The following is a 25,690-nucleotide window of genomic DNA, read 5'->3' as shown; positions in this document are numbered from 1 at the left end:
TATCGAGCGACTCTGGGTGATTCGATATAGGAAACAGGACAGAAATGTAGTTTATAGCATCTTTAACAGTGGTGGCGAACCTATGGCACGCGTGCCAGAGGCGGCACTCGGAGCCCTCTCTGTGGGCACGCGCACCGTTGCCCCAGCCCCGCCTCCCCCTGTGGCCCCTTCCTCATCAGCAGCCCCCCCTGGAGGAGAGTTGGCTCTGGGCATGGCCTGCACAGAGCAGAGCAGCCAAGGAAATAGCTGGGCAGCAGGGACAAGATTCCGCCCTCACGCCCCATAGCGTGCAGATGATGCTGTGGGGTGTGGGTGGAGAGTGTGGCTGCCATGGCACTGCAGGGCTGCCTGGGTGATCTGTGGTGGGCCATGGAGGCGGTGCGTGGCCCTGCGGATGGGTGGGGCAGGGGGCGGGTGGGGGCGGATCAGGCAGGGCAGGATGCGGAGCGGGGGTGGTGAGCAGTTTTTGGGCACTCGGTCTCTAAAAGGTTCGCCATCACTGATCTATAATGTATATATGATGGGTTATATTTCTTAGGAAGATCCCTGTGTTTATGTCTGAGGGATATCAGATGGAATTCTCTCAGCCTTCCAATTTCAAACCCCCCACTCTGCCTTTTGGGCTGCTGATTCTGGGTGGATTTTAACTCTCTTTCCCTCTGCTCCAAAATCCTTTTTCCTGCGTGGCTTTAAAACTCTTGCCTCCTGAAAGAGCTAAGTAGCCATTGGTGCCAATTAGCACATGTTTGCAACCTGCTGTAATGCACTCAGGCATAATTTCGGCTGAAAAAGTGTTAACACCAATTAAGAGAGGGATGAGAGAGCGGCAGTCTCTGAAGGCAGAGCTATTTTGCAAGTGTGCACAATTTTGACACTTACGGCTGCACAGAGGTTTGGGTGAGTCAGTTGCCGATGCTCAAATTAAGAAAAAGCATCTGGTGCAGTGCTGAGCTGTGGGGGTGGCAGCTGCCAGAGCTGGCAGAGGAGGGGAGGGAGAAAAAGACCAAAAAAGGACCAGAAATCAGGATAGGAAGAACGGAATTCTAGAAAGTTAACCTGCTTGGCATACAGGTAGTCCTCAAGTTAGGACCGGCCACTTAGCAACTATTCGAAATTATGGCCTACCTTAAAAACGGACTTATGACCCAGAACCAAAGTTCTGATAGTCCTCCCTAGTCATGTTGTGCTTAGCAACACAGCTGCATTTAGGGCCATTTGCAGCACCCTGTGGTCACATGGCCACAATTGGTAATGTTTTTGCTGAAAATCTACATTTACTTCTAGTTTTGAACAAATCCCTGCCATAGCAAGCAACGGCATTCGCTTAACGACCATTGCAAAACACATAAAATTGAGCTGGTTACATGACCTGTTTTACGACAATTACGACTTATAACTTACGACTTATGTAATGGGCAGGCTCCAATGAGGGCGTAACTCGAGGACTGCCTGTACTTTTCTCCAGCTTTCTTGTTATCAATTCCATTCAATCAAAACCCAGAAAAAGCGGAGGGAGGAGGCTCTGATATCTTAATGATACCAATAAGAATATTAGGTTTATCACACCCACATTAAGAGGGACGGCTTTAATTTGGATTCTTGGAAAAGTGGTCCAGGTGTCAACGCTGCTAACATCAGATGTTTTTGCATTGACAACAGATGGAAATGTAGCCATCTTTTCCCTTTTCCCTTTCGCTTTTAGAGTTAGATGATGCTCAGAGGGGGGGATGTGAATGAGAGTCCAGCTAGACATAACAACACTAAACTTAGCTGAGAATCAAGGTTATTGAGCCCAGAGCTGATAAAAAATTGCTGGGCTGGAGAGCTGGAGAGGAAGCCCCTGCTTCAAGCTAATTGGGGAATGTGATTTATGACAGTTAATTGGAGGAGGGAATTGTGCTTTGATACTACGTGCCCAGGGGAGGGGAATTCAGTTTCTGGCTTCAATTTTGCAGTGTCGATATTATGCTACTCGAATAAAAGATCCTTTAAGGTAAACAATGCCTCAAAGTTCTTTTGAAGAGTTTCATCTGTCGGAACCATGAAGTGATGTATTAATGGTTGCTTATGCTTCATCCCTCATTCCAGTGGGCGCTCAGACTAGTGTATAAGGATCAGGTGCCATGAATAATATGAAATAATAAAGTATAAATCGCCAAATGAAATGGATAAAGACAAATTTTTGCTTGCTGGAACGGAGGGCAAAGCCAATGATAATGCCCGTAGCTGCTTTTCACGCTGGTGTGTAAAAGGAGACAGTTTTGTTATCGGGCACCTTGGAAGGCATTTCAGAGTCACAGTCCTTCTGTAGAAAAAGCCCTCCTCACTGTGCTTTGACACGGTCTTCTCTTAACAAAAGACCCATCCAGTAATCCTGCCAAAGAAAGGCTTTTTTTTCCTCGTCTACTAGAGAAAGACAGGTCTTTCTGAATTTTAAACAAAAAGCATGTGCTGAAACTGACTAAGTATTCCGGACTGAGGGGAATACATTGTTCATGGGACTGAAAGAAAGGGAGGAAAAGAGAGATGGTAGAAGGGAAGGAGGGAGGAAAGGAAGGAAGGAAAGGAAAGGAAGGAGGAAAGGAAAGGAAAAAGCATGAGAGGTAGACAACCATAGAAAGGTAACTGGATAGGCAAACTGGTCATAGACATAGACACAGACAGGTAAAGAGAAGGAATTAGAGAGCAATTAATAGGTAGATATATAACTACTGAAAGCCAATTCTTTAATTGCTATAGAAACTGTCCCCCCTTTCTCCTATACATTCTCTCTCTCTCTCTCTCTCTCTTTCTCTTCTCTTTCTCTTTCTCTGTCTCTCTCTCTCTCTCTTCTCTTTCTCTTTCTCTCCTCTTTCTCTCTGTCTCTCTTTGTCTCTCTCTCTCTTCTCTTTCTCTTTCTCTCCTCTTTCTCTCTGTCTCTCTTTGTCTCTCTCTCTTCTCTCTCTTTCTCTTTCTCTCTTCTTTCTCTTTCTCTTTCTCTCTCTCTTCTCTCTTTCTCTCTTCTTTCTCTCTCTCTGTTTCTCTCTCTCTTCTCTCTCTCTTCTCTTTTTCTCTTTCTCTCTTTCTCTCTGTCTCTCTCTCCTCTCTCTCTCTTCTCTTTCTCTTTCTCTCTGTCTCTCTCTCTCCTCTCTCTCTCTTCTTTCTCTTTCTCTCTGTCTCTCTCTTCTCTTTCTCTCTGTCTCTGTCTCTCTTCTCTCTCTCTTCTCGTTCTCTTTCTCTCTGTCTCTCTCTCTCACACACACACTCACACACACACAGAGAGAGAGAGAGAGAGAGAGAGAGAGAGAGAGAATTGTCCCTACAAACTCCCAACATTCAAGGTTGTTCCTTCTTTCCTCTATCAGACTGTTCATCTTGCTCTGCTTACCCCAGCCCTCCTTGTCTCCCCCCATTCTCAACCCCAGCCCCTAACCCTCCCAGGGAGATTAAGAGCCTTAGACATCTAGGAATCCCCCTGCTGAACCCCATTAGCTCAAAGGACCATAGCTGCAAGGCCATGCAGCTAATAAGGAGGCAGTTGCCACAGAAACCCTTCCCACATGCTCCTTGGCATTGTAACCGTTGCCAAATGCCTGTGATGCTGCCCTTCCACGCAGGCATTCTCTGAGGCCCAGATGGAGAGGTGCCAATTTCCTGTACTTATTAACACCCAGACAGATGGGCTGGCCATGGGAGAGTGAGCAAGAGGAGAAGGGAAGAAACTTTAATAGAAGGTGGCACAGAATCTGAAATCTTGATTTAACAGACTTTAGGGCAGGGGTGGGCGACCATGCTGGCTCAGGAATTCTGGGAGTTGAAGTCCACAAGTCATAAATTTGCCATAGTTGCCCACCCAGCTTTAAGGCAATGAACTTCGCATGCCATGGACTAAATTTCTACATGGTATACTTTATTTGCATGCTGGCAGCATCTGTCATGCTTCCGATAGATGAGACCAGTAGAAATAAGAACTCTGAGGCAATTGCTTTCCTCAAAGAACACTTTTAATGGCTACATAATATCAGCACGAACAAAGATGAAACCAAGGCTGAAAGTTGCCCCCCCCCCCAAAGGTTACAAAGTAAAAGTTGAACTCCTCACCCCTTAGTGTGTCGTAAATCACAATCCCCAATTAACACCTTTGGCGGGCTTCCTAAGGGTAGCCTGCCAAACATTAAGGCTGCTTGACCTTGGTTCCCACAAGAAAGTTATTGTTTTGACTAAACTATAAGAATGCATCTCCCCCCCCCCATTGCTGTGGCAACCGAAAAAGAAGAAACGTGGCTGTATTCAGAGTGTTTGAAGGTTTGACAGCATCGTTATACCATGGCGCCCTTGTCTTTAATTTCACAGACCTTTCTAAGTTAGCAATAAAAAGATAAAAGTTTCCCCTGTCCAGTCATGTCCAACTCTAAGGGGTAGTGTTCATCTCAGATTCACAGCTGAAGAACCAGAGTTGGCTGAAGACACTTCCATGGTCACGCGCCCAGCATGACTATATGCCAAAAGCACACGGAACACTGTTGCCTTCCCACTGAAGTGGCACCTATTTATCTTCTTATATTTGCATGTTTTTGAACTACTAAGTTGGCAGGAACTGGGGCAAATAATGGAAGCTCGTTCCGTCATCGGATATCTGGGTCTTGAACTATCAACCTTCTGGTTGACAAATCCAGCGTCTTAACTGCTAGGTCACCACGCTCTACAAGTTAGAGATACCACCTCACAATTATGTACCAGCCGTCCTTATTTATTAACTGCTTCATTCACAGTTATGACGGTGATGAAAAAGTCACTTTATGACCCATCTTTACATTTACGATCTTTGCAGGTTTACAGATTGTAAAGCAGAGCAAAGCTGAAGTAAGATCGTAAGCACAGTTGCAGTTTCACTGAACAGCCTCTTTGCTTAATGGCCAAGTTGCTAGTCCCAATTATGGTCACTAAACGAGGATCACCTGCAGTTCATTAAAAGGAGGTTTCACTCTGTCTATATACTGGATATGAGCACACTTGTATGTATCATGGGTGGATTTGGATTCAGTTTCAAAATGTGCTTTGGAGTAGATGGGGACATGAACCCAGCGTCTGTCTGCAACTCTTTAAAGCAGCTGGAATTTTGTCCTAAGATTTGAAGCTGTCCTGGGTGTGTGATCCCAGGAAAAGACAGGGCTACTTTAAGAAATTAGAGACAGATGTTGTATTCACATCCCTGCATGTTCTGAAACATTTTAGGGAATTAAATTGGAAGCATTGTATATTCCTAATATAAGCCTATGTTTTAATCCTGTGAATATCTTCCCAGGGTTACCCTTACTTGAGAATCGAGGCCATAAGGAAATCACCTTTTCTCCTGCATCAACACCTCATTCTTTGGAAGACACAAGTGCTGAAAGAACCAACCAAGAATATTGGACCGTTTCTGGGCCAAGAAGCCAGGAGAAGGATGTGCACAATGAGCACATTCCCATATTATCGCCGGTCTCAGCTAATGTTCTACTTGATCTGCAGAAAATTGCTGTGACTACAGGATACGATCCTGAAGATGCTTCCATGGGGACCAGCAGGCAAGATGACTATCTTCAAGGGATGACCCAAGCTGGAGACCATGAAGATGATTTTTCTGGCTATGGACAGGTGGTTACCCCAGCAGAATCCCTTCTATCCTCTGAACACCAGAGGAACAAACCACACGTTGATGAGGCAAGTGGGGAATATGATTACAGCTCCCGAGAAAGTCACATCAAGGTAATGAGCTTTGGCGAAGAGCTTCCGGGACCTGCTTTTGAGGACCACCAAAACTTGCCAGAGAATGCAGATGGAGAAACGGAGCCAGAAACTCTACATTTTGTTAACCAAGAGGAGACAATAAGCCTCCTCAATATCGCAGGAAAGGACACTGTCTTGAAACAGAGCAGCCAACATTCAGAAGAAGCATCCGAGCTGAGGGGACATGAAGCTGTGACGCTCTCCCCAAAAGACATCGTCTCCCCAACACCAGGAAATGTGTATTTGGAGGAAGCTCAATTCCTCCCTGAGAAAACTGAGGCGTGGTTGGTGCCTGACCGCAACCAAGATAATATGGAGACCACCAGATCAAACAAAGGAATCCTAGGGCTGCCAGATGGTTCCACTTTCACTGAAGTCCTGGATCTTTCTGAGGCACAAGGAAGCTGGGAAGTGGCTACTCAAAGCATGGAGAACCACCCTGAATCCAGCATGATAGAGCAAAGTCACCATGAAAGCCCAGAGGAAGACAACGGTGGCTCCCATTGGCCAGATGGTGCCACTGCAAGACCTCCCGCTCAAAATCCCACCATCTTCTTTTCTCCTGCTCAATCCCTTCTAGATGAGACCAAGAAAGGAACAGAGACCACAGCCCTGAGTTTGCCTGAGGCGAGGACTCCATTCACACTCCACAGCACCTCAGAGCTTATACACCTTCCACAGCCATCTGCCTTTGACAACCCACTTGCGGTTCCAAGCTCACAACCTTCCATCTATCCCACCGAAAGAGAGGTGGAAGCCAAGATGGACCAGGAAGGATACATCCCCTCTGTCCCTGGAGATTTTCTCCCAATGGAGACCGACAGTGGGAGCGGAGAGGAGAAAGAAGATGTTCTAGCACTCAAAGGAATCCCCCGTCTGGTGTGGGCTCAGGAGATGAATGACAGCTTGCTTGGTAAGAATCTCTCCCCCCTCCCCGTATAGTGGCTTTGTAGGGAGGGGAAAAGATGGGGATGTCAAGACAGGTAGGCCAGCAAACATACACCAGCTCCATTCCTTCTTGTATACAAGTTCTTAAGAGGTCCCCATCCTTATGTAACCCCAGGAAGGGTTTTTTTACAGGTAGTTCTTGACTTACAACAGTGATGGCGAACCTATGGCACGTGTGCCAGAGGCAGCACTCAGTGCCCTCTCTGTGGGCACGTGCACCATGCCCTGGAGATGGCAACTGTCCCTCTTCAACCAGCCACCTGCTAACTCGCCGTGGTCCCACGTCGCTGGATGCATCCCAGCATGGCTGGTTTCCCTCCCCCCCCCTCCCATCCCTCCTGGCCTCACATGCTCTCCTTTTCCCGGGCAAGACCCACTGCATCGCCTCCTCAGCTGTTGGCTGGCCAGCCAGCTCAGAGGCGGCTTCTCTGAACTGCTGGGGGCGGGCTGCGGAGCCCCAGAGTGCACTGATCGATGGGCCGGCAGGCTGAGGCTGCTGATAGACACTGTCAGCCACCATGCGCTCACTGGCCTCTGTGTGCGGGGGGCTGATGGTGTCAGGCAGCAGCCTCCCTGGCCTTTGCCTCACCTTGCCCTGCGACAATGGCACCCCCGCCCTGCCTTGCCTTGCCTCACCTCACCCCTCAGGGAAGGAAGAGGAAAAGGTACAGAGGAAAGGAGAGGAAAGAAAGAAAAGCATCGACATCTGATACTTTTTAGAGCGGTAGAATAATTACACACAGCCTCAGCTTTTTACTTTTACATAACAGTAGGTACTAACCATTTATGTAACAACAGTCCTATCTAGTCAGCAAAACCCAAAGTCAAATTTTCATTTTTGGAATTAACAGAGACGGCTAAATTGACTATCTTAATCAAAGAAAAGAATACAGTTAACTTTATTTCCACTTCACTTGGAAACCACTTGGGGACTTTGTGCTTTAATGGGAAAAAAATGAATGGACTTCAACTCACAAAAATCCCAGCCACAGCCGTGCTAGCAAATGAGATTCTGGAAGTTGAAGGCCCATCCAAAGTCAGGAGAATGCCTGAATTCAGGAACGGAGGCGCTTTTACGAGTATAGTGTTGGATTGCTTCTGTTAGTTTAAATTGATGAAGATCAGCATGCAAAGCGTGTGTCCTGCCACTAAGCCATTGAGATACCTAATGATCCTAGTAGCTAGATCACTGATACAAGTTAACATGCTCAGGTCTTAGGCAAGAAAGGGTTTTTTCTGATCCCTGTTATGTGAACCTTTTTAACAAGAATTCGAAGGACTAAATTCCTCGACATATGACTGTAAAGAAGCCTGCCCATCACAGTCATAAGTCCTGATGGTTGTAAAATTTACCATCTTTTTCACAGCGATTATTCAACAGCCACTACAATAGTAAAGCAGTCATTGTTGTTAAGTGAACACTGCCATTTTTAAGTGAGCCAGTGATTTGCTAGGAGCGTAGTTTCACCAAAAATGGAAGTAAATGCCAAATCATGTAGTCCCATGACCGTAGGATGCTGCAAACAGTCATATATATGGCCATGTTGTTGAGTGCATGAAATTTGGTCATGTGACTTCAGGAAGGAGGCAACTATTGGAACTTTGAATCTGGGTCATAAGTAGCCCCGTTGTAACTTGAATGGTCACTAAATGACTGGTCATAAGTTGAGGACTCCGTATCAAAGCAGCTGAACTCTGGCGTTTTTCACCCCGGCTTTCCACTGTTGCCTTGTGCCCTACACTGCAGAACCCCCAAATCCAGAGTCCTTTAATATTTTCACTAGCACAGTGGTTCTCAACCTTTTCCACATCACAAAACACCTTTTGTGGTCACGAACCATGGCCATGGAGCACGAAGTCTTTTTAAAAATATTCTTATTAGTTTATAATATAAAGTACAAAATTAGAAAAGAAAATAGTAGGAGAGAAGGGAAGAGAAAAGTGTAAAGAAAGGGGAGGGAGAGAAAGAAAAGGTGTTGACTTTGACTCCCTTTGGTGCAGTAAAATAAGATAACAGCATCAAACCTCAACTTTTTCCTTTTGCATAATAGTATAAACTAGCCATTTCTGTAACAACAAGCCTATCTAATAGGTAAAAGCCAAAATCAAAGTTTCATTTTTTGTCCCACCTCAAGCACAAAGTCCAGAAGCGGTTTCCAAGTAGAAACAAAAGTAATTGTGTGTGTTTTTTTCTTTAATCAAAGCAGTCAGTTTAGCCATCTGAATTTAGCAGTTAATCTATCTAACTCAGGGGTAGGCAACCTTGGCGCTTTTATGACTCGCGGACTTCAACTCCCAGAATTCCTGAGCCAGCCATGCTGAGGGGAAAGGGAGAGGTTTCCAAGCTGAGCCATGCTGGCTCAGGAATTCTGGGAGTTGAAGTTCACGAGTCATAAAAGAGCCAAGGTTGCCTACCCCTGATATAATTCCATCAACTTTTGCAGCCGCTCATCCACAGACCCCCAAAACGTAACTCAGGATTTAAATCATAACATTTCTTCAAGTCTTTGCGGACCCCCTGTGATGACATTGTGCCCCCCCCCAGAGGTCCGTGGACCACAAGTTCAGAACCACTGGACTAGAGAACTAGGGCCCAGGAGAGGAGCTGCCTTCAAATTCTCTATTTTTTTTCCTCTAAAATTCTCTGCATTGGTTGGGGGAATTTGTGACAGGATCCGTGCTACACCGATTTGCTGATGGCAGATCAGAACCCCTGGGCAAAGTTTGAATTTTGCCCTTTTTAAGTGTTTGGGGAAGGAAGAGATATAGAATGAACTTTGGTGGAATGGGAAAAGTAGAGTCAGGGAAGAGAAACAGTGAGGTTAATATTCACTTGCAGACTGTCCCGGGAGTGTCATTTGATGAGAAAAAAACAGTCCTCGATTTATGACTACAACACAAAAATTCTGTGGCTAAGCAAAGCAATTGTTAAGTGAGTCGTGCCTGGTTTTGTGACCTTTACTGCCCGGTTGTTAAGCGAATTGTTGCAGTTGTTAAGTGAATTATGCCATTGTTAAGTGAATCCAGCTTCCCCTCATCAATTGTGCTCATCGGAAACCAGCCATGGGGATTACAAATGGTAGTCACATGACCCCAGGATGCTACAACTATCGGAAATACATGGTTGCTTGTTGTTGTTAATTGCGAAGTCGTGTCCGACCCATCGCAACCCTATGGACAATGTTCCTCCAGTCCTTCCTGTCCTCTACCATCTTCTGGAGTCCATTTAAGCTCACGCCTACTGCTTCAGTGACTCCATCCAGCCACTTCATTCTCTGTCATCCCATTCTTCTTCTATTGCCCTCGATCTTTCCCAGCATCAGGTTCTTCTCCAGTGAGTCCTTCCTTCTCATTAGGTGGCCAAAGTACTTGAGTTTCAACTTCAGGATCTGGCCTTCTAAAGAGCAGTCAGGGTTGATCTCCTCTAGGACTGACCGCTTTGATTGCCTTGCAGTCCAGGGGACTCGCAGGACTCTTCTCCAGCACCAGAGTTCAAAGGCCTCAATTCTTTGGCGCTCAGCCTTTCTTATGGTTCAACTTTCACAGCCATACATTGCACCTGGGAAAACCATGGCCTTGACTATACGTACTTTTGTTGGTAAATTGGTTGCTATAAGCGCCCCAATTTTGATCATGTGACCATGGGGCTGTTACAATGGATGTAACTGTGAATAGAGTTCGTAAGTCGCTTTTTTTAGTGCTGTTGTAACTCTGAACAGCGATGAATAGTTGTACGGTAAGTTGAGGATTACTTGCAATGTAAGTAAAAACAACAGACCTCCTTTCCTCCCTTCCTTTCCAGAGCCGGAGAAAAGGGAGAAAAATTGGCAGTTGGCATAATTATGTGCTTTGCTGGAAGGGCTGTTCAAGACTCCCCGCTGTGTCCAGCGAACACTCGCAGCTAACTGAGTCCCTTTCCCCCCCCCCCCCCAAAGCATGTTTGAATGTCACATTTTCTTTCCTAACTACAAAGGCTTCCAACCGTTAAACCCTCGGGACTGTCATTCGTTACGATTCGAAATGGGTCTTCTGACATAACCGTTCCAAAGTCTTGGCTTGTATTTTGCAAAGCTCGTGTAATGCACTTTTGTGGAAAACTACATCCGGGATATTGATTAGCTGGATTTATTCTCTTGCTCCTAATGTGGTTACAAAGCAGAGCATGTCCTGCTCACGCCTAACGTGGCTCCACATTTTTTTTTTTCCCCTGCTTCTTCTTCTTGTGCCATATCCGTTATCGGACGTTGGCGATCATGTTGGCGATCCTGTTTTTATCAGCAGCCGCACGAAAAAGGGCTGCTGAGTTTTGTCCAAACCAGTCCCTTAGATTTTGAAGCCATGATGTTCTTCTTCTGCCTGGACCTCGTTTGCCTTCAATCTTTCCCTGGAGGATGAAATGGAGTATGCCGTATTTTCCTGGGTGTCGCATCACATGTCCGAAATAATTCTAATTTCCCTGCTAAATATACAAAATGCTTCCACACCATTTCCTTATCCCTAGAGGCCCCAAGTTTCCCTTTTGTTTTTTCCTCCCCTTTGGCCATTTGGACCCCAGAGCTGAGAGTATAGGTAGCCCTTGACTTAAGGACCACAATTGAGCCCCGAATTTCTTAACACCAATGGCAAGAAAGGTTGTAAAACAGGGCAAAATTCACTTAACAAATGTCTCACTTAGCAACAGAAATGTTGGGTTCAGTGGTGGAGGACTAACTGTACTCCACAATGGAATTGTTCCCCAAATCTTGTACGTAGTAGCAAGGATATTGCAGTGGTGGTTTAAGAAGCTTCAGGAGGTAAGTTGAGGCATCTGATGATCCTTGGAAAATGCCAGATGCCAAAGTGGGTAGATCCTTGGTCTGATCTAGTTCAAGGTTGAAGAAGGAAGGTCTACTTCTATTTCCATGAGTTTCCTCCTGTGCCATAATTCACTTTGTGGTCACGTGACCATGATTGTTCTAAGGCAGGGGTCCTCAAACTTGGCCACTTTAAGACTTGTGGACTTCAACTCCCAGAATTCCCCAGCCAGCATAGCTGCCTTGGGTTGTTTGTAAGAATAATAAAGGCGGGATACAAATGAATGAATGAATAAATAAATAAATAAAAATGAAAGCCAGCTGAGTGATTGTGAGTTCTAGTCCTGCCTTGGGCATGAAACACTGTCGTAGTTCAATGTTTCAGGGATGACCCAAATCTCCACGTTCTTCTAGAAGGCTTAAAACAGTGGTGGCAAACCTATGGCACGGGTGCCAGAGGCAGCACTCAGAGCCCTCTCTGTGGGCACGCGCGCCATCGCCCCAGTCCTAGGCCTTCAGCTGGGTTTTATAAAACTTTTTTGCTTTAGGCCTCCTCTGCTGTGTACAAAAAAAAAAAAGGTTCAATCAATCAGTCAATTTCAATTTCTCGCGGGGAAAAAAAGATCTTGCAAAGTTGGAATTGATTAATTGAACTTTTTAGTCCCACCCAGTCTGCTGTTACCACCGCAGCCACGCCGACCCAATGGGCCACACCCACCCAGCACCTGACGATGTATAAGTGGGTTTTGGGTTGCAGTTTGGGCACTCGGTCTCTAAAAGTTTCGCCATCACTGGCTTAAAAGGTATAGACCATCGGGATCTCAGGTGGGAGGCTGTTTCAAAGGACTGGGGTAGCTACAGAGAAGGTGCCTCCAAGGCCCCCTGACATGACAGGGAGAGGATCTGAAGTGTACCCTTCCTATTTGTGGAGCGTGACTACACTTGGAATATTGCATCCAGTTTTGGTTGCCACAATATAAAAAAGTTGTTGAGACTCTAGAAAAGGGCAGAGAAGAGCTACAAAGATGATTAGGGGACTGGAACTAAAACATATGAAGGACAGTTGCAGGAACTGGGTGTGTCTACAAGGAAAAGAAGGACTAGGGGGTGACATGATAGCAGTCTTCCAATAGTTGAGGAACTGCCACAAAGAAGAGGGGGACAACTATTCTCCAGAGCACCTGAAGGCAGGACAAAAAGCAACGGATGGAAACATATCAAGGAGAGAATCAACCTGGAACCAAAAAGAAATTTCCTGATGGTTAGAACAAGGAATGGTTTGGTTCCAGAGGTTGGGGGTGCTCCTACCCTGGAGATTTTAAAGAAGAGATTGGGCAATCGTTTGTCTGAAGCGGTACAGGGTTTACTGCTTGAGCAGGGGGTTGTGCTAGAAGACCTCCAACGTTGCTTCCAACTCTGTTATTCTGCTATTCCAGGGCTTTTCAACCAGTGGTATGGGTACCACCTGTGGTACATTGGCACCTAGCAGGTGGTACGCGACCATCCTAGAAAAGGAGTAGTGGGGGAGGGGAATGAGCTGAACTGGTGGCAGCACCGCACAAGCCTGAGCGAGAGATGGCTGGAGTTGCAGGGCTGTCAGGGCTCAGTGGAAGCACCAGGATCAGCATCAGGCTCCAGCTGGAGCTCGGCGCTGATCCTGGTGCTTCTGCTGAGCCCTGAAGAAGCTCCAATCAGCTGGAAAGCAGCACTGATCCTGGTGCTTCTGCTGAGCCCAGAAGAAGCATCGATCAGTTGGAATGTTGCAGCATCTCCAGGGTCTTGTGATTTACATTCAGATGCTTGGCAACTGATTCATATTTATGACGGTCACAGTGTCCCAGAGTCATATGAAGTGACCAAAACCTGCTGCAACCAAACACCCCCCACCTCACCCCCGCTATTTTTTTTTTTTTGGTCATCATGTTTTTGACACCTTGCTAGGCGACTGGTGGTATTGGGATATTGCCATATCCTAAAAGTGATACAATGGGTGAAAAGGTTGAAAAGCCCTGTGCTATTTGACCGAGTAGGATGGGCAGATACCCTCAAGCAGAGATGATCCCACAAGCAACCTCGCCATGTGCCATGTAAGGCTTTAAAGCTGTGACTCACACCTTAAATTGCACTCAGAAAGCAACTGGGAGTCAAGGCAGCTCACACGACAGATGAATTATGAAGGACCCAGAACTGCGTGGGCTGCTTTCTTTTAGACCAGATGCCGCTTCAAGGGCAGATCCCTGTAGAACACATTGCAGTAGTCCAGTCAGAAGACGACCGAACCCAGGTGACCTGAGCAATCTCTCTGCAATCTGGATTGCCTGAACCCCCCCCCCCAAAAAAACCCTCCAAACCCCCTCTCTTCTCATTTCCTGCTTGTTTCTTTTTTTGCAGCCGAAACTGACCCTTGCGATAACGACCCATGTTTGCATGGAGGCACTTGCCAGTCCAGTGGAAATCTTTCCAGCTGCCACTGTCTGCCGGGATTCACGGGTGAAAACTGTGAAATAGGTGAGAAGATGGGGGGAGGGATGGGAGACTCTGCTGGAAAAGATTATGGGAATCAGTTCCCGAACCGATAATCCAGACCTGTCAAACACAAGGCCAGGGGGCCAGATGCGGCCCGCAAAGTGGTTTCATGTGGCCCGTGAAGCCATCCTGGAAACAGTGAGGGAACGGCCCCCGCTGTCTTGGCCCTGGCCCAGGCCGGGAGACAATGTACAGTTTTGTGGTGGCCATCTTGGCACTTGCCCCGGTGGACCATGCCTTGGCACTTGCCCCGGTCCCACCCCCTTCTGCCAGAGACCCTCAGATCTGTCCCACTCCTGCCCAGGCCCCCATAGGCACCCTTGACGCGAATGATGTAGAACTGGCCATGCCCATCCAGTAGGCCACACCCACTCCATCCACGCCCACCCAGTAGGCTGCATCCAATCTGGCCACACCCACCTGCCCCCCCCCAGGGCAACCGCAATGCTGATGCGGCCCTCAGTGAAATTGAGTTTGACACCCCTGCGATAACCGGTAGCCTTCGACTTATAAGAATTCATTTATTGACCATCCGAACTTACAACGCCAGTGGAAAAAACTGACTTAGGACCACTTTTTCACACTTATGACCTGTTGCAGCATCCCTGTGGTCACATGATCCACATTCAGATGCTCATATTTAGGAAGGTTGCGGTGTCCTGGGGGTCACGTGATCCCCTTTTGCGTCCTTCTGACAAGCAAAAGTGAACGGGGGGAAGCCAGAGTCTTAACCACCATGTTACTAACTGAACTGCAGTGATTCACTTAACAGCAGTGGCAAGAAAGGTCATAAAGCGGGGCAAAACTCACTCAACACATGTCCGGCTTAGCAACAGACATTTTGGACTCAATTGTGGTCATAAGCCGAGGACTATCTGTATGAATCCTTTCTTCCAGGGTATTGTCTCTTTCTCTTTGCATCCATTGCTTTAGCCCAGGGGTCTTCAAACTTGGCAATGTTCAGACTTGTGGACTTCAACTCCCAGAATTCCTCAGCCAGCCCTCAGGGCTGGCTGAGGAATTCTGGGAGTTGAAGTCCACAAGTCTGAACGTTGCCAAGTTTGAAGACCCCTGCTTTAGCCAGTCCTAAAATGTTGGGAGATCAAATTCAGAAAACTCCTATGGAGATTTTCCTTCTGAAATCTGTTTTGTGACACTGCCCAGCCAGCTTGGCTTTTGAGGACCTCTCTCAGCAGCTCTGGAGGTAGCCCTGTGAGAAAGTTAAGAGAAGACAGGAAAAGCATCTCCAAATACAGGAAAGTCTTCAAATTACAGGTAGTCCTTGACTTACCACCACAATTGAGCCCAACATCTCCATAGACCAGGGGTAGGCAACCTTGGCTCTTTTATGACTTGTGGACTTCAACTCCCAGAATTCCTGAGCCAGCCATGCTGAGGGAAAAGGGAGAGGTTTCCAAACTGACCTATGCTGGCTCAGGAATTCTGGGAGTTGAAGTCCACGAGTCCTAAAAGAGCCAAGGTTGCCTACCCCTGCCGTAGACATTTGTGTCCATAAGTCAAGGACCCCCTGTGTTTGTTGGCAAATACATTGGAGTGTGTCGCTTTTGCAGATATTTTTGACACAATCCTCCCTTTGCTCTAAGTTCTGAGAAAGAACGTCAGCCAAAGAAGCAAGACTTGAAGTTTCAGACTAATTTTATGTACATGCTTGGCTGTCGCGCTCCCAGATGGATGTCACTGCATTTATCTGCTGGATTGTTGTGTTAATCTTTGCTTTGGATGCAGCTGGCTGCTGTTCCTCTAACTCCGATAAGCTCCGAAGATTCATCTCCAGCCCTGAGCTTGTCTGTGTTTCAAGCCAACTCATATGCAGAGATTATATTTCCCGAGAGAGTTCAGGGCATCCAATAGTATTCTTTCTCTAGGGCAATTTGGCAATTTGAAGATGTGTGGACTTCAACTCCCAGAGTTTTCCAAGCCAGCCATGAAATAGAAAAAAATAGTTTCCGATTTTCTTTACAGCAATTATAAGTACAAACACAAAGTTACCTCTTACTGTATTGTTATTTTTTTAAAAACCTCTCTTTTTATAATCTTATTTTTTTCTAATCATCAAAACCGTAAAGCGTAAGTTCATTGTTTTCCTGTTACTGTACATGCAAAAAGCCAATTAGGTCTAGTGATTAAAGTACCAGGCTTGAAAGAAGGAGACATGAGTTCTAGTCCTGCCCTAGGCATGAAAGCCAGCTGGATGATATTGGCCCAATCATAAGGAGACATGAGTTCTAGTCCTGCCTTAGGCATGAAAGCCAGCTGGGTGATATTGGCCCAATCATAAGGAGACTGAGAGTTCTAGTCCCGCCTTAGGCATGAAAGCCAGCTAGGTGATATTGGGCCAATCATAAGGAGACATGAGTTCTAGTCCTGCCTTAGGCATGAAAGCCAGCTGGGTGATATTGGGCCAATCATAAAGAGACTGAGAGTTCTAGTCCCGCCTTAGTCATGAAAGCCAGCTGGGTGACTTTGGGCCAGTTCTTCTCTCTTAGCCCAATCCACCTCGCAGGATTGTTGTTGTGGGGACAATAGCAGGAGGGAAGTATGTTGGATATGTTCACTGCCCAGATTTACTTGTAAAGATAATAAAGGCAGGATATAAATAAATTTAAATTAAATAAAAAGCCTGTCAGGGGTTTCCTGATAAACAGAACCCAGACAATCGGAAGAGGGACTTGTGAGTTCCATGCAGCAGCAGCCATAAGAAGAAGTCTACATCTTTAAACATGCTCTTCTCTCCACAGATATTGATGACTGCTTATCCAACCCTTGTCAAAATGGCGGGACCTGCATTGACGAGATCAATGCCTTTGTCTGCCTGTGCTTGCCCAGCTACGGAGGGAGCTTATGCAACCGAGGTGAGACGGAGGCCCTGACCCTCTGCAATTTTTACAAAAATCATTCAGACAAGGAATAAAGCATCCCAAAGCATGTTCAGCTTCTTTGGGTGTCTGGCAGAAACCACAGCGATGTCAAAATGACGTCCTGCGTGTCGTGACCTCTGTCTGCAAATCAGACAGTTATGCATTGAGTTCAGTTGCAGCATGAGGTGAAATGACAGAGGTGCAGAATTTGTACTGTTGATGCAAGGCCAGCAGGACATGGATGTTGTCACAGTCCCCTAACCCTGTAGACACTTATGACCATTAAAATAAAGTGGAGCTCAATCCTGATGCCTCCGTGGAGATGTAATAGTGAAGGAGGTAGTGAAGGAGTCATTCATCTACCTGAATGACTTTTTTCAACTTCCTAATCTAGTCCACAGCCAAGAGGATCTCTTGGTGGTTTCCTATCCAATTGCTAGTCAAATGGGGTCTCATTTTGTTTTTCAAGCTCAGAGAAGGCAGGCAAGGACAGTACCGTGTGTGTGTGTGTGTGAATTGCATGTGTATGTATATACACACATAGACAGAGCCTTCAAGTTGTAACCATTCATTTAGCAACCATTCAAAGTTACAAGAGCACTGAAAAAGTGCCTTGCATTTGGTCCTCAAAATTACAAGCACTGCAGCATCTCTGTTTCATATGATCAGATTCAGGTGCTTGGAAACTGGCGTGTATTTATGAGACTTGTAGCATCCTGTCGTCATGTGATCTCCATTTGCGACCGTCCCTGCCAGCTTTTGACAAGCAAAGTCAATAGCAGAAGCCAGATGTCACAGTTCCGACAGACAGAGACGAATAAACCAGAATTCCAAGGCTTGCAAATTCCTCAAAGAACATGTTTATTAATTACAAAGTATTGGCACGGTCAAAAGTGAAACCAAGCCTGAATTCCCATAACAATCCCTTAGTGACAAAGTATAAATTTCCCAAAACTATGTAATTGATTATGTTTCCCAATAAATGCATTTGGCGGGCTTTCATATACAATGCCCAGTCCCCAATTGTGGGAGCAACAGATGACCTTTGTTCCCACAGGGCAGCTGATTGTTTTGACTAGCAAAGTACATGGGCAAGCCCCCTCCCTCCATTCCATGTGACAACCTCAAATGAGGGGAAAAGATGGTTAGAATAGAATAGAGCTGGAAGGGATCTTGGAGGTCTTCTAGTCCAGCCCTATACCGTCTCGGACAGGTGAATGTCTAATCTCTTCTTGAAAATCTCCAGTGATGGAGCACCCACGATTTCTGGGGGCAAGCCGTTCCACTGGCTGATTGTCCTCACTGTCAGGAAGTTTCTCCTTAATTCCAGGTTGCTTCTCTCTTTGATCAGTTTCCAACCATTGTTTCTCGTCCTTCCCTCTGGTCCTCTGGTGAACAACCTGGCCCCCTCTGCCTTGTGGTAGCCCCTCAGATGCTGTAACACTGCTATCATGTCTCCCCTATTTCTTCTTTTCTTTAGACTGGCCAAAACCAAGTCCCGCAGCTGTTCTTCGTATGTTTTAGTCTCCAGGCCTTGGATCATCTTAGTTGCTCTTCTCTGAATTTTTTCCAAACTCTCAACATCTTTTTTGTGACATGGTGACCAAAACTGGCTGCAGTATTCCAGGTGTGGTCTTACTAGGGTTTTATAAAGCGGTAATGATATTGCTGCAGCCAGGCTCATTTGCAGAGTTGAGACCGGATTTGCTTAACATCCATGGATTCACTTAACAACCGCACTTAACAACCATGGCAAAAAAGATCATAAAATCGGGCATTACTCACTTAACCACCACCTTGCTTAGCAATACAGATTGTGGCCTCAATTGTGGTTGTAAGTTGAGGACTAGGTGTACACAAATTTTTAGTCCATCGATCAATCATCCCAGAGGAAAAACAATTCAAAAGTTTTGAAAGCTCCATCTTCGTGAACTCACTATTAGAGGACAGGAGAGGTTCTCCTATCACAGGTCTCCAGATTCTATACTCTAACCCAGTGGTTCTCAACCTTTTTAATGCCGCGACCCACCAACCGGTCGTAAGTCGAGGACTACTCAACCGGTTGTAAGTCGAGGACTACTCAACTGGTGCAGCACCGTTTGCAGAATGGGACTTTTGGCAGGCTCAACAGGGCAGAGACAGCCTGGACAATTCCTATTGGCTTTTGAAAGCCAATAGAATTAGACTCTATTCAAGAGAGTCTATTCTATTGGCTTTCAAAAGCAAAATAGAATAAAAGGGAGTAGCACAGCTAAGCAAAAGGGGGGGAGAATGGCGGACTGCGTTGTTTGGCGACCCCCGTGAAATGGTCGTTCGACCCCAAATGGGGTCCCGACCCACAGGTTGAGAACCACTGCTCTAACCCAAGGGTCCCCAACCCCTGGTCTGTGAACCAGTACCAGGCCGCAGCATGCCAGCAACTGATCTGCACAAACAAGCAAAGCCCCATCCGTGGGATGCAGGCAGCACCCAAAACCACGCACCCTCCAGTCCACGGAAAAACCTCGATCCACGGAACCGGTCCCTGGTGCCCAAAAGGTTGGGGACCTCTACTCTAACTCTTAACTCTTAGCATCAAAATTCATTCAAGAAGGTCTGGGTGAATCTTGTTTCTGCACTCTGCATTTAATAGGCTTGGCAAGGATTCTAAATGGCTGAGTTCACCCCACACTATTATCCTGGTCAATTAATTAATCCACCTTCTGTGTTCACTGCATCTTAAATTAATCAAGCGGGCTGAGTTTGTACATCACACTGCACCATATTGACTATCAGCCAAACTTTGCACTTTGCACATAGTCAGCCGCTTTATCTTAATGTGGTTAAGTCAGCCAGTCGTACGAACCCAAACAAATGTCAAACATTGTTTGGAATTGGAATATTGCATCCATTTCTCCTGACAGAAGCTGGCCATTGAACCCGAAATCCTCTTTATAAAAAGAAAGCATGGCTTTTGCGTGGGAACACACGTGTGCCTAGCACAGTGGTTCTCAACCTTTTTAATGCCGTGACCCCCCAACCGGTCATAAGTCGAGGACTACTCAACCGGTCGTAAGTCGAGGACTACTCAACTGGTTCAGCACCGTTTGCAGACTGGGACTTTTGGCGGGCTCAGCAGGGCAGAGACAGCCTGGACAATTCCTATTGGCTTTTGAAAGCCAATAGAATTAGACTCTGTTCAAGAGAGTCTATTCTATTGGCTTTCAAAAGCCAATAGAACAAAAGGGAGTAGCACAGCTAAGGAAAAGGGGGGGAAAAATGGCGGACTGCTTTGTTTGGCAACCCCCGTGAAATGGTCGTTCGACCCCAAATGGGGTCCCGACCCACAGGTTGAGAACCACTGGCCTAGCACACACATGCATTGCCTCCAAACTCAGAGGGAAGGTGAGAGCGAAGGATATGGAAGCCTGCGTGTATATATATATATTCTGCTCTGCTTGTCAGCTGAGAAATTCCCTTTGTGTGAGAAACTATCAACTCAGCAGCTGGAGAGAAAGAAGGCCATTAATCCAACCTGGTCCTTGAAAGCTGTTTCCTTCCCACCCAAGCAGCCTTTGGAGGCCGCTAACACAATAGCAGAGTTTCATCTACCCGCCTTGAATAAAATACAAGGCAAGGATTACAGGCAGCTGGTGGTTCTCTGGAGGCCCTACCCCAAGTCTCAGGTGCCATCCGGGCCAGATGGCTGGGTCACAAAAATCAACATGGCAGCCAAGACTGTGTGATCAAAGTGTTAGAAATTCTGTTTATGTATAGCAGTGGTAGCAGAGGATTATTATATAGCCATACAGATTATAATAATAATAATAAAGTTGGAAGGGACCTTGGAGGTCATCTAGTCCAACCCTCTGCTCAGGCAGGAAACCCTATTCCATTTCGGACAAATGGCTGTCCAGTCTCTTCTTAAAAACCTCCAGTGTTGGAGCATTCACCGCTTCTGGAGGCAGGTTGTTCCACTGGTTAATTGTTCTAACTCTCAGGAAATTTCTCCTTAATTCTAAGTTGCTTCTCTCCTTGATTAGATTCCATCCCTTGCTTCTTGTCCTGCCTTCAGGCGCTTTGGAGAATAGCTTGACTCCCTCTTCTTTGTGGCAACCCCTGAGATATTGGGGCTATCATGTCCCCCCTCGTCCTTCTCTTCATTAAACTTGTTGTTGTTGTTGTTAATTGCGAAGTCGTGTCCGACCCATCGCAACCCCATGGACAACGTTCCTCCAGGTCTTCCTGTCCTCTACCATCTTCTGGAGTCCATTTAAATTCACACCTACTGCTTCAGTGACTCCATCCAGCCATCTCATTCTCTGTCGTCCCTTTCTTCTATTGCCCTCAATCTTTCCCAGCATTAGGCTCTTCTCCAGTGAATCCTTCCTTCTCATTAGGTGGCCAAAGTACTTGTTTCAACTTCAGGATCTGGCCTTCTAAAGAGCAGTTGGGGTTGATCTCTTCTAGGACTGACCGGTTTGAACGCCTTGCAGTCCAAGGGACTCGCAGGAATCTTCTCCAGCACCATAGTTCAAAGGCCTCAATTCTTTGGCGCTCAGCCTTTCTTATGGTCCAACTTTCACAGCCATACATTGCAACTGGGAAAACCATGGCCTGGACTACACGCACTTTTGTTGGCAGGGTGATGTCTCTGCTTTTTAGAATGCTGTCTAGATTTGCCACAGCTTTCCTCCCCAGGAGCAAGCGTCTTTTAATTTCTTGGCTGCAGTCCCCATCTGAGGTGATCTTGGAGCCCAGAAAAATAAAATCTGTCACTACCTCCATTTCTTCCCCATCTATTTGCCAGGATTGAGAGGGCCGGATGCCATGATTTTGGTTTTCTTAATGTTGAGTTTCAAGCCAACTTTTGCACTCTCCTTCTTCACCCGCATCAAGAGGCTCTTTAGTTCCTCTTCACTTTCTGCCATTAGAGTGGTATCTGGTATCATTAAACTAGACATACCCAATTCCAGCAACTGTTCCTTATATGTTTTAGCCTCCAGTTCCCTAATCATCTTTGTTGCTCTTCTCTGCACTCTTTCTAGAGTCACAACATCTTTTTTACATTGTGGTGACCAAAGATTGGTAGCAGAGGATGGTTACACAACCACGCAGATCAAATAAAATGTACAGTGTACAGTCACCATGGGCCTCGCTGCTTAATGGTTTTAACTATCACAGGAAGCTCTCCTCAGAACAAATAGAACCATAGATTATAATCGCAGACTAAACCTTGCTATCTACTGGTGGATTAATTCTGTAGTTGTTGCAATAGAAAATGCATTCTAACAATGAATTGCACCACAAAGCCCTGCCTCTTTTGTGCATGTATTAGGCATGAACCACACATAGAAAGAAGCAGGAGTTCATTTGCTGCAGGGTGACAGATGCCATGGAGATTTATTTTTTTTTTATCAAAACACACACATACAGATGTGCCACCTCTATGACCATGTCTTTATTCTTTTGTTATCCAGAGTGGGCTTTCTGAGTGGATCTTAGAGTACAATGATCTTCTAGGCCAGAGGTATCCAACCTTGGCAATTTGAAGACTTGTGCACTTCAACCAGCATTGGCAGCCAGCCAGCATTGGCAACTTTAAGACTTTTGGACCTCAACTCCTAGAATTCCTCAGCCAGCACGGCAGGCTGGAGAATTCTGGGAGTTGAAGTTCTCATCTTAAAGTTTCCAATTTTGGACACTCCTAGGGCAACCATCCCCAGCCTGATGCCCTCTCAATATGCTGTTATTATGTACCATCAAGTTGGTTTTGATTCTTGGCAAACATACCTTCCCTGGGAAACCCAGTGAACTAACTGGATAATCTAGAACAGGGGTCTTCAAACTTGGCAACTTTAAGGCTTGTGGACTTCAACTCCCAGAATTCCTCAGCCAGCCAGCAATGCATGCTCCACCCCTTTTGAGCATGCATGATCTAGAACAGGCATATCCAACTGTGGCAATTTTAAGACACGCTAGCTGGGGGATTCTGGGAGTTGAAGCCCACAAGTCTTAAAGTTGCCAAGTTTGAAGACCCTTGATCTAGAAAGTGATTTACAGGCAGTCCTCATTTGTCTAATAAGTGAACCCCTATTCTCCCTATGGACACCCTGGTCAGGGCAAATTGGCGGAAAGATTATTCCTGAGGTTGGCCCTTGTCAAGAAGAGCAGGTGGCCTAAGCTCTGTCTGATGATCTTGATGGAGAAATCTGCTGTAACGTGGTTGGCTTGGAAGAAATGGGAAATGATGACCGAAGACAGTCCCACAAATCAAGCCCCAAATACAAATGGAGGGACTACAGTGGAGGAAAAACAATCTGTCCTAAGATTTTGTGTGTGTGTGTGTGTGTGTGGATGTGCCTTCAAGTCAGGGTTGAGCTTGGTGACTGCCTGGAGTAGTTCTTGCCATTGTCTTGGCCTGGTTACAGACATAGTTTGCCATTGCCTCCTTCCTAGGGGTGGGAGAGAGGGACTGGCCCAATCCCCTTCCCAAGGCAGGACTAGAAATCGGAGTCACCCAGTTTCTAGCCAAACTGGCTCTTTTCATAAGATATTCAGATAATCCTTGACTTAAAAGCACAACTGGGACCAGACTTTTCATTGCTAAGCAAGGGGATTGTTAAGTGAGGCGTCGCTGACTTTACGACCTTTTATGCCAGAGTTGTTAAGCAAATGACTGCAGTTATTGAGTGAATCATGCGGTCATTAAGTGAATCCAGCTATCCCCATTGACTTTGCCTGTCGGAAGCAAATTAGAAAGGTCGCAAGCAGTAACCGCACGACCCTGGGATGCTGCGATCATCATAGATACATGCTTATTACCAAGCGCCCAAAATTTGATCACATGACCTTAGCAATATTGCAATGGTCGTCAGTGCAAAACCCGGTCATAAGGCACTTTTTCCAGTGCCACCGTAATTTCAAATGGTTGTAAATTGAGGACTACCTATAACCTGTCTAGCGCTAATGCAGGGAGAGTCATTAGTTCTCTTCATCCTATTGCAGTTTCACTTGCTAGAAAATGCCATAAGTGATCACACTGCTTCCCAGCATGATAATATCTTCCAACAGCTCTTCCGTTTGTCAGCTGTAAATTGGTGCACTCGTTAAAAAGAGGATAAAGCTGACCTTTTAGTTGTGCCCCTTTTGATGCTTTTTCCTCCCTTCAGACACAGAAGGCTGCGACCACACATGGCGTAAGTTCCAGGGTCACTGCTATCGCTACTTTGCGCATCGGCGCTCGTGGGAAGACGCGGAGAGGGACTGCCGACGTCGGTCAGGACATCTCACCAGCATTCACTCCTGGGAAGAACATAATTTCATTAGCAGTAAGTGGGAACTCTGAAAGAGGGAGAGAAAAGGGGAACCATAGCAAGATACCCCCAGAAATTGTGGGCACTCCATCATGGAGATTTTTAAGAAGAGACTAGACCAGTGGTTCTCAACCTGTGGGTCGGGACCCCATTTGGGGTCGAACGACCATTTCACGGGGGTCGCCAAACAACGCAGTCCGCCATTTTTTCCCCCTTTTCCTTAGCTGTGCTACTCCCTTTTATTCTATTGGCTTTTGAAAGCCAATAGAATAGACTCTCTTGAATAGAGTCTAATTCTATTGGCTTTCAAAAGCCAATAGGAATTGTCCAGGCTGTCTCTGCCCTGCTGAGCCCACCAAAAGTCCCATTCTGCAAACAGTGCTGCACCAGTTGAGTAATCCTCGACTTACGACTGGTTGAGTAGTCCTCGACTTACGACTGATTGGGGGTCGCGGCATTAAAAAGGTTGAGAACCACTGGACTAGACATTCACCTATCTGAGATGGTATAGGTTCTCCTGCTTGAGCAGGGGGCTGGACTAGAAGACCTCCAAGGTCCCTTCCAGCTCTACTCTACTCTACTCTACTCTACTCTACTCTACTCTACTCTACTCTACTCTACTCTACTCTTAAGAGAGAAAAGCTATGGGACAGTGCAAGTTCACTGCTTCACACATCACAGAATGTGGTCATTGCACCACCTATTTCTGGGGAGTTTTGCCACATGTAAGGGCGGTTGATCAAGTGCTCAGGCAACTTGTTCGTTTGGATCCAGAAACAATTAACACTCCAGTGAATGAAAGAATATTAAACTTTATTATTAGCTTAAGCAAACAAATTTAAAAGTGTAACACAAAAAGCATGCATACTCAGCAAGATGATATCCAAAGCTCTTACAAGCTGCCAGGGCCTTAGTAATGACAGCAGAGATACCCCATGGGTGGCCAGTGTCCACAGTAGCTAATGCTAGTGGGTTTTGTCCAGAAGCTCCAGCAAAAAGCAACCACCCCAATGTGGTTGTGCAGGTTGTTCACAGACGCACACACAAACACATGCACAAGGCCTTTTTCTTTACAAAACCCCACCCAATCCATCCTACCCCATTTGGAATATTGGAGCCTCCTATAGACAGCTGCCGATCCATAAAGCAAATCAATAATCGAGGAAGAACTCAAGCCCCTGAGAAATGCATTGTTCCTACTCCAAGCTCTTCTCCCCTTCAGGTTTCGGCCACGAGAACACTTGGATCGGCCTCAATGATCGGATCGTGGAACAGGATTTCCAATGGACGGACAACACCGGATTGGTGAGTCTCTGGAAGGGGAGATTCAGTCTGGGTTGAGGCAACTTTGTTGCATGCAGGTCCCTGGGTTGAGTCTTACCAATTGAAGCAGCCAAGAGTGAAGTTGGGAAATTCTCCCAGATAGGCGATGACCGTTCTATGCCCCAGGGCAGGACCAAATGCATCCTGTGTCTTGAATCTCTATGCCCCTGTAAGAGAC

At 46.3% G+C, this 25,690-nt stretch overlaps 1 protein-coding gene across 2 annotated transcripts in view; it reads left to right on the top strand.

Annotated features, from left to right (window-relative positions):
- LOC120303472 (neurocan core protein-like) overlaps positions 1 to 25,690 on the top strand; it is a 40,517-nt gene that overhangs the window by 4,100 nt on the left and 10,727 nt on the right. For both annotated transcript variants that reach the window (XM_039333039.1, XM_039333040.1), the window contains exons 2-6: positions 5,285 to 6,661; positions 13,881 to 13,997; positions 16,775 to 16,888; positions 24,046 to 24,204; positions 25,412 to 25,494. In XM_039333039.1, coding sequence (XP_039188973.1) covers positions 5,285 to 6,661; positions 13,881 to 13,997; positions 16,775 to 16,888; positions 24,046 to 24,204; positions 25,412 to 25,494 — 1,850 coding nt within the window. The remainder of the gene's footprint in view (positions 1 to 5,284; positions 6,662 to 13,880; positions 13,998 to 16,774; positions 16,889 to 24,045; positions 24,205 to 25,411; positions 25,495 to 25,690) is intronic.

Source organism: Crotalus tigris, unplaced genomic scaffold (genome assembly GCF_016545835.1).
Source record: "Crotalus tigris isolate CLP2741 ecotype Arizona unplaced genomic scaffold, ASM1654583v1 scf7180000024471.848039, whole genome shotgun sequence".
Classification (NCBI taxonomy): Eukaryota; Metazoa; Chordata; class Lepidosauria; order Squamata; family Viperidae; genus Crotalus; species Crotalus tigris.
This window is presented reverse-complemented; position numbering and strand designations above follow the sequence as displayed.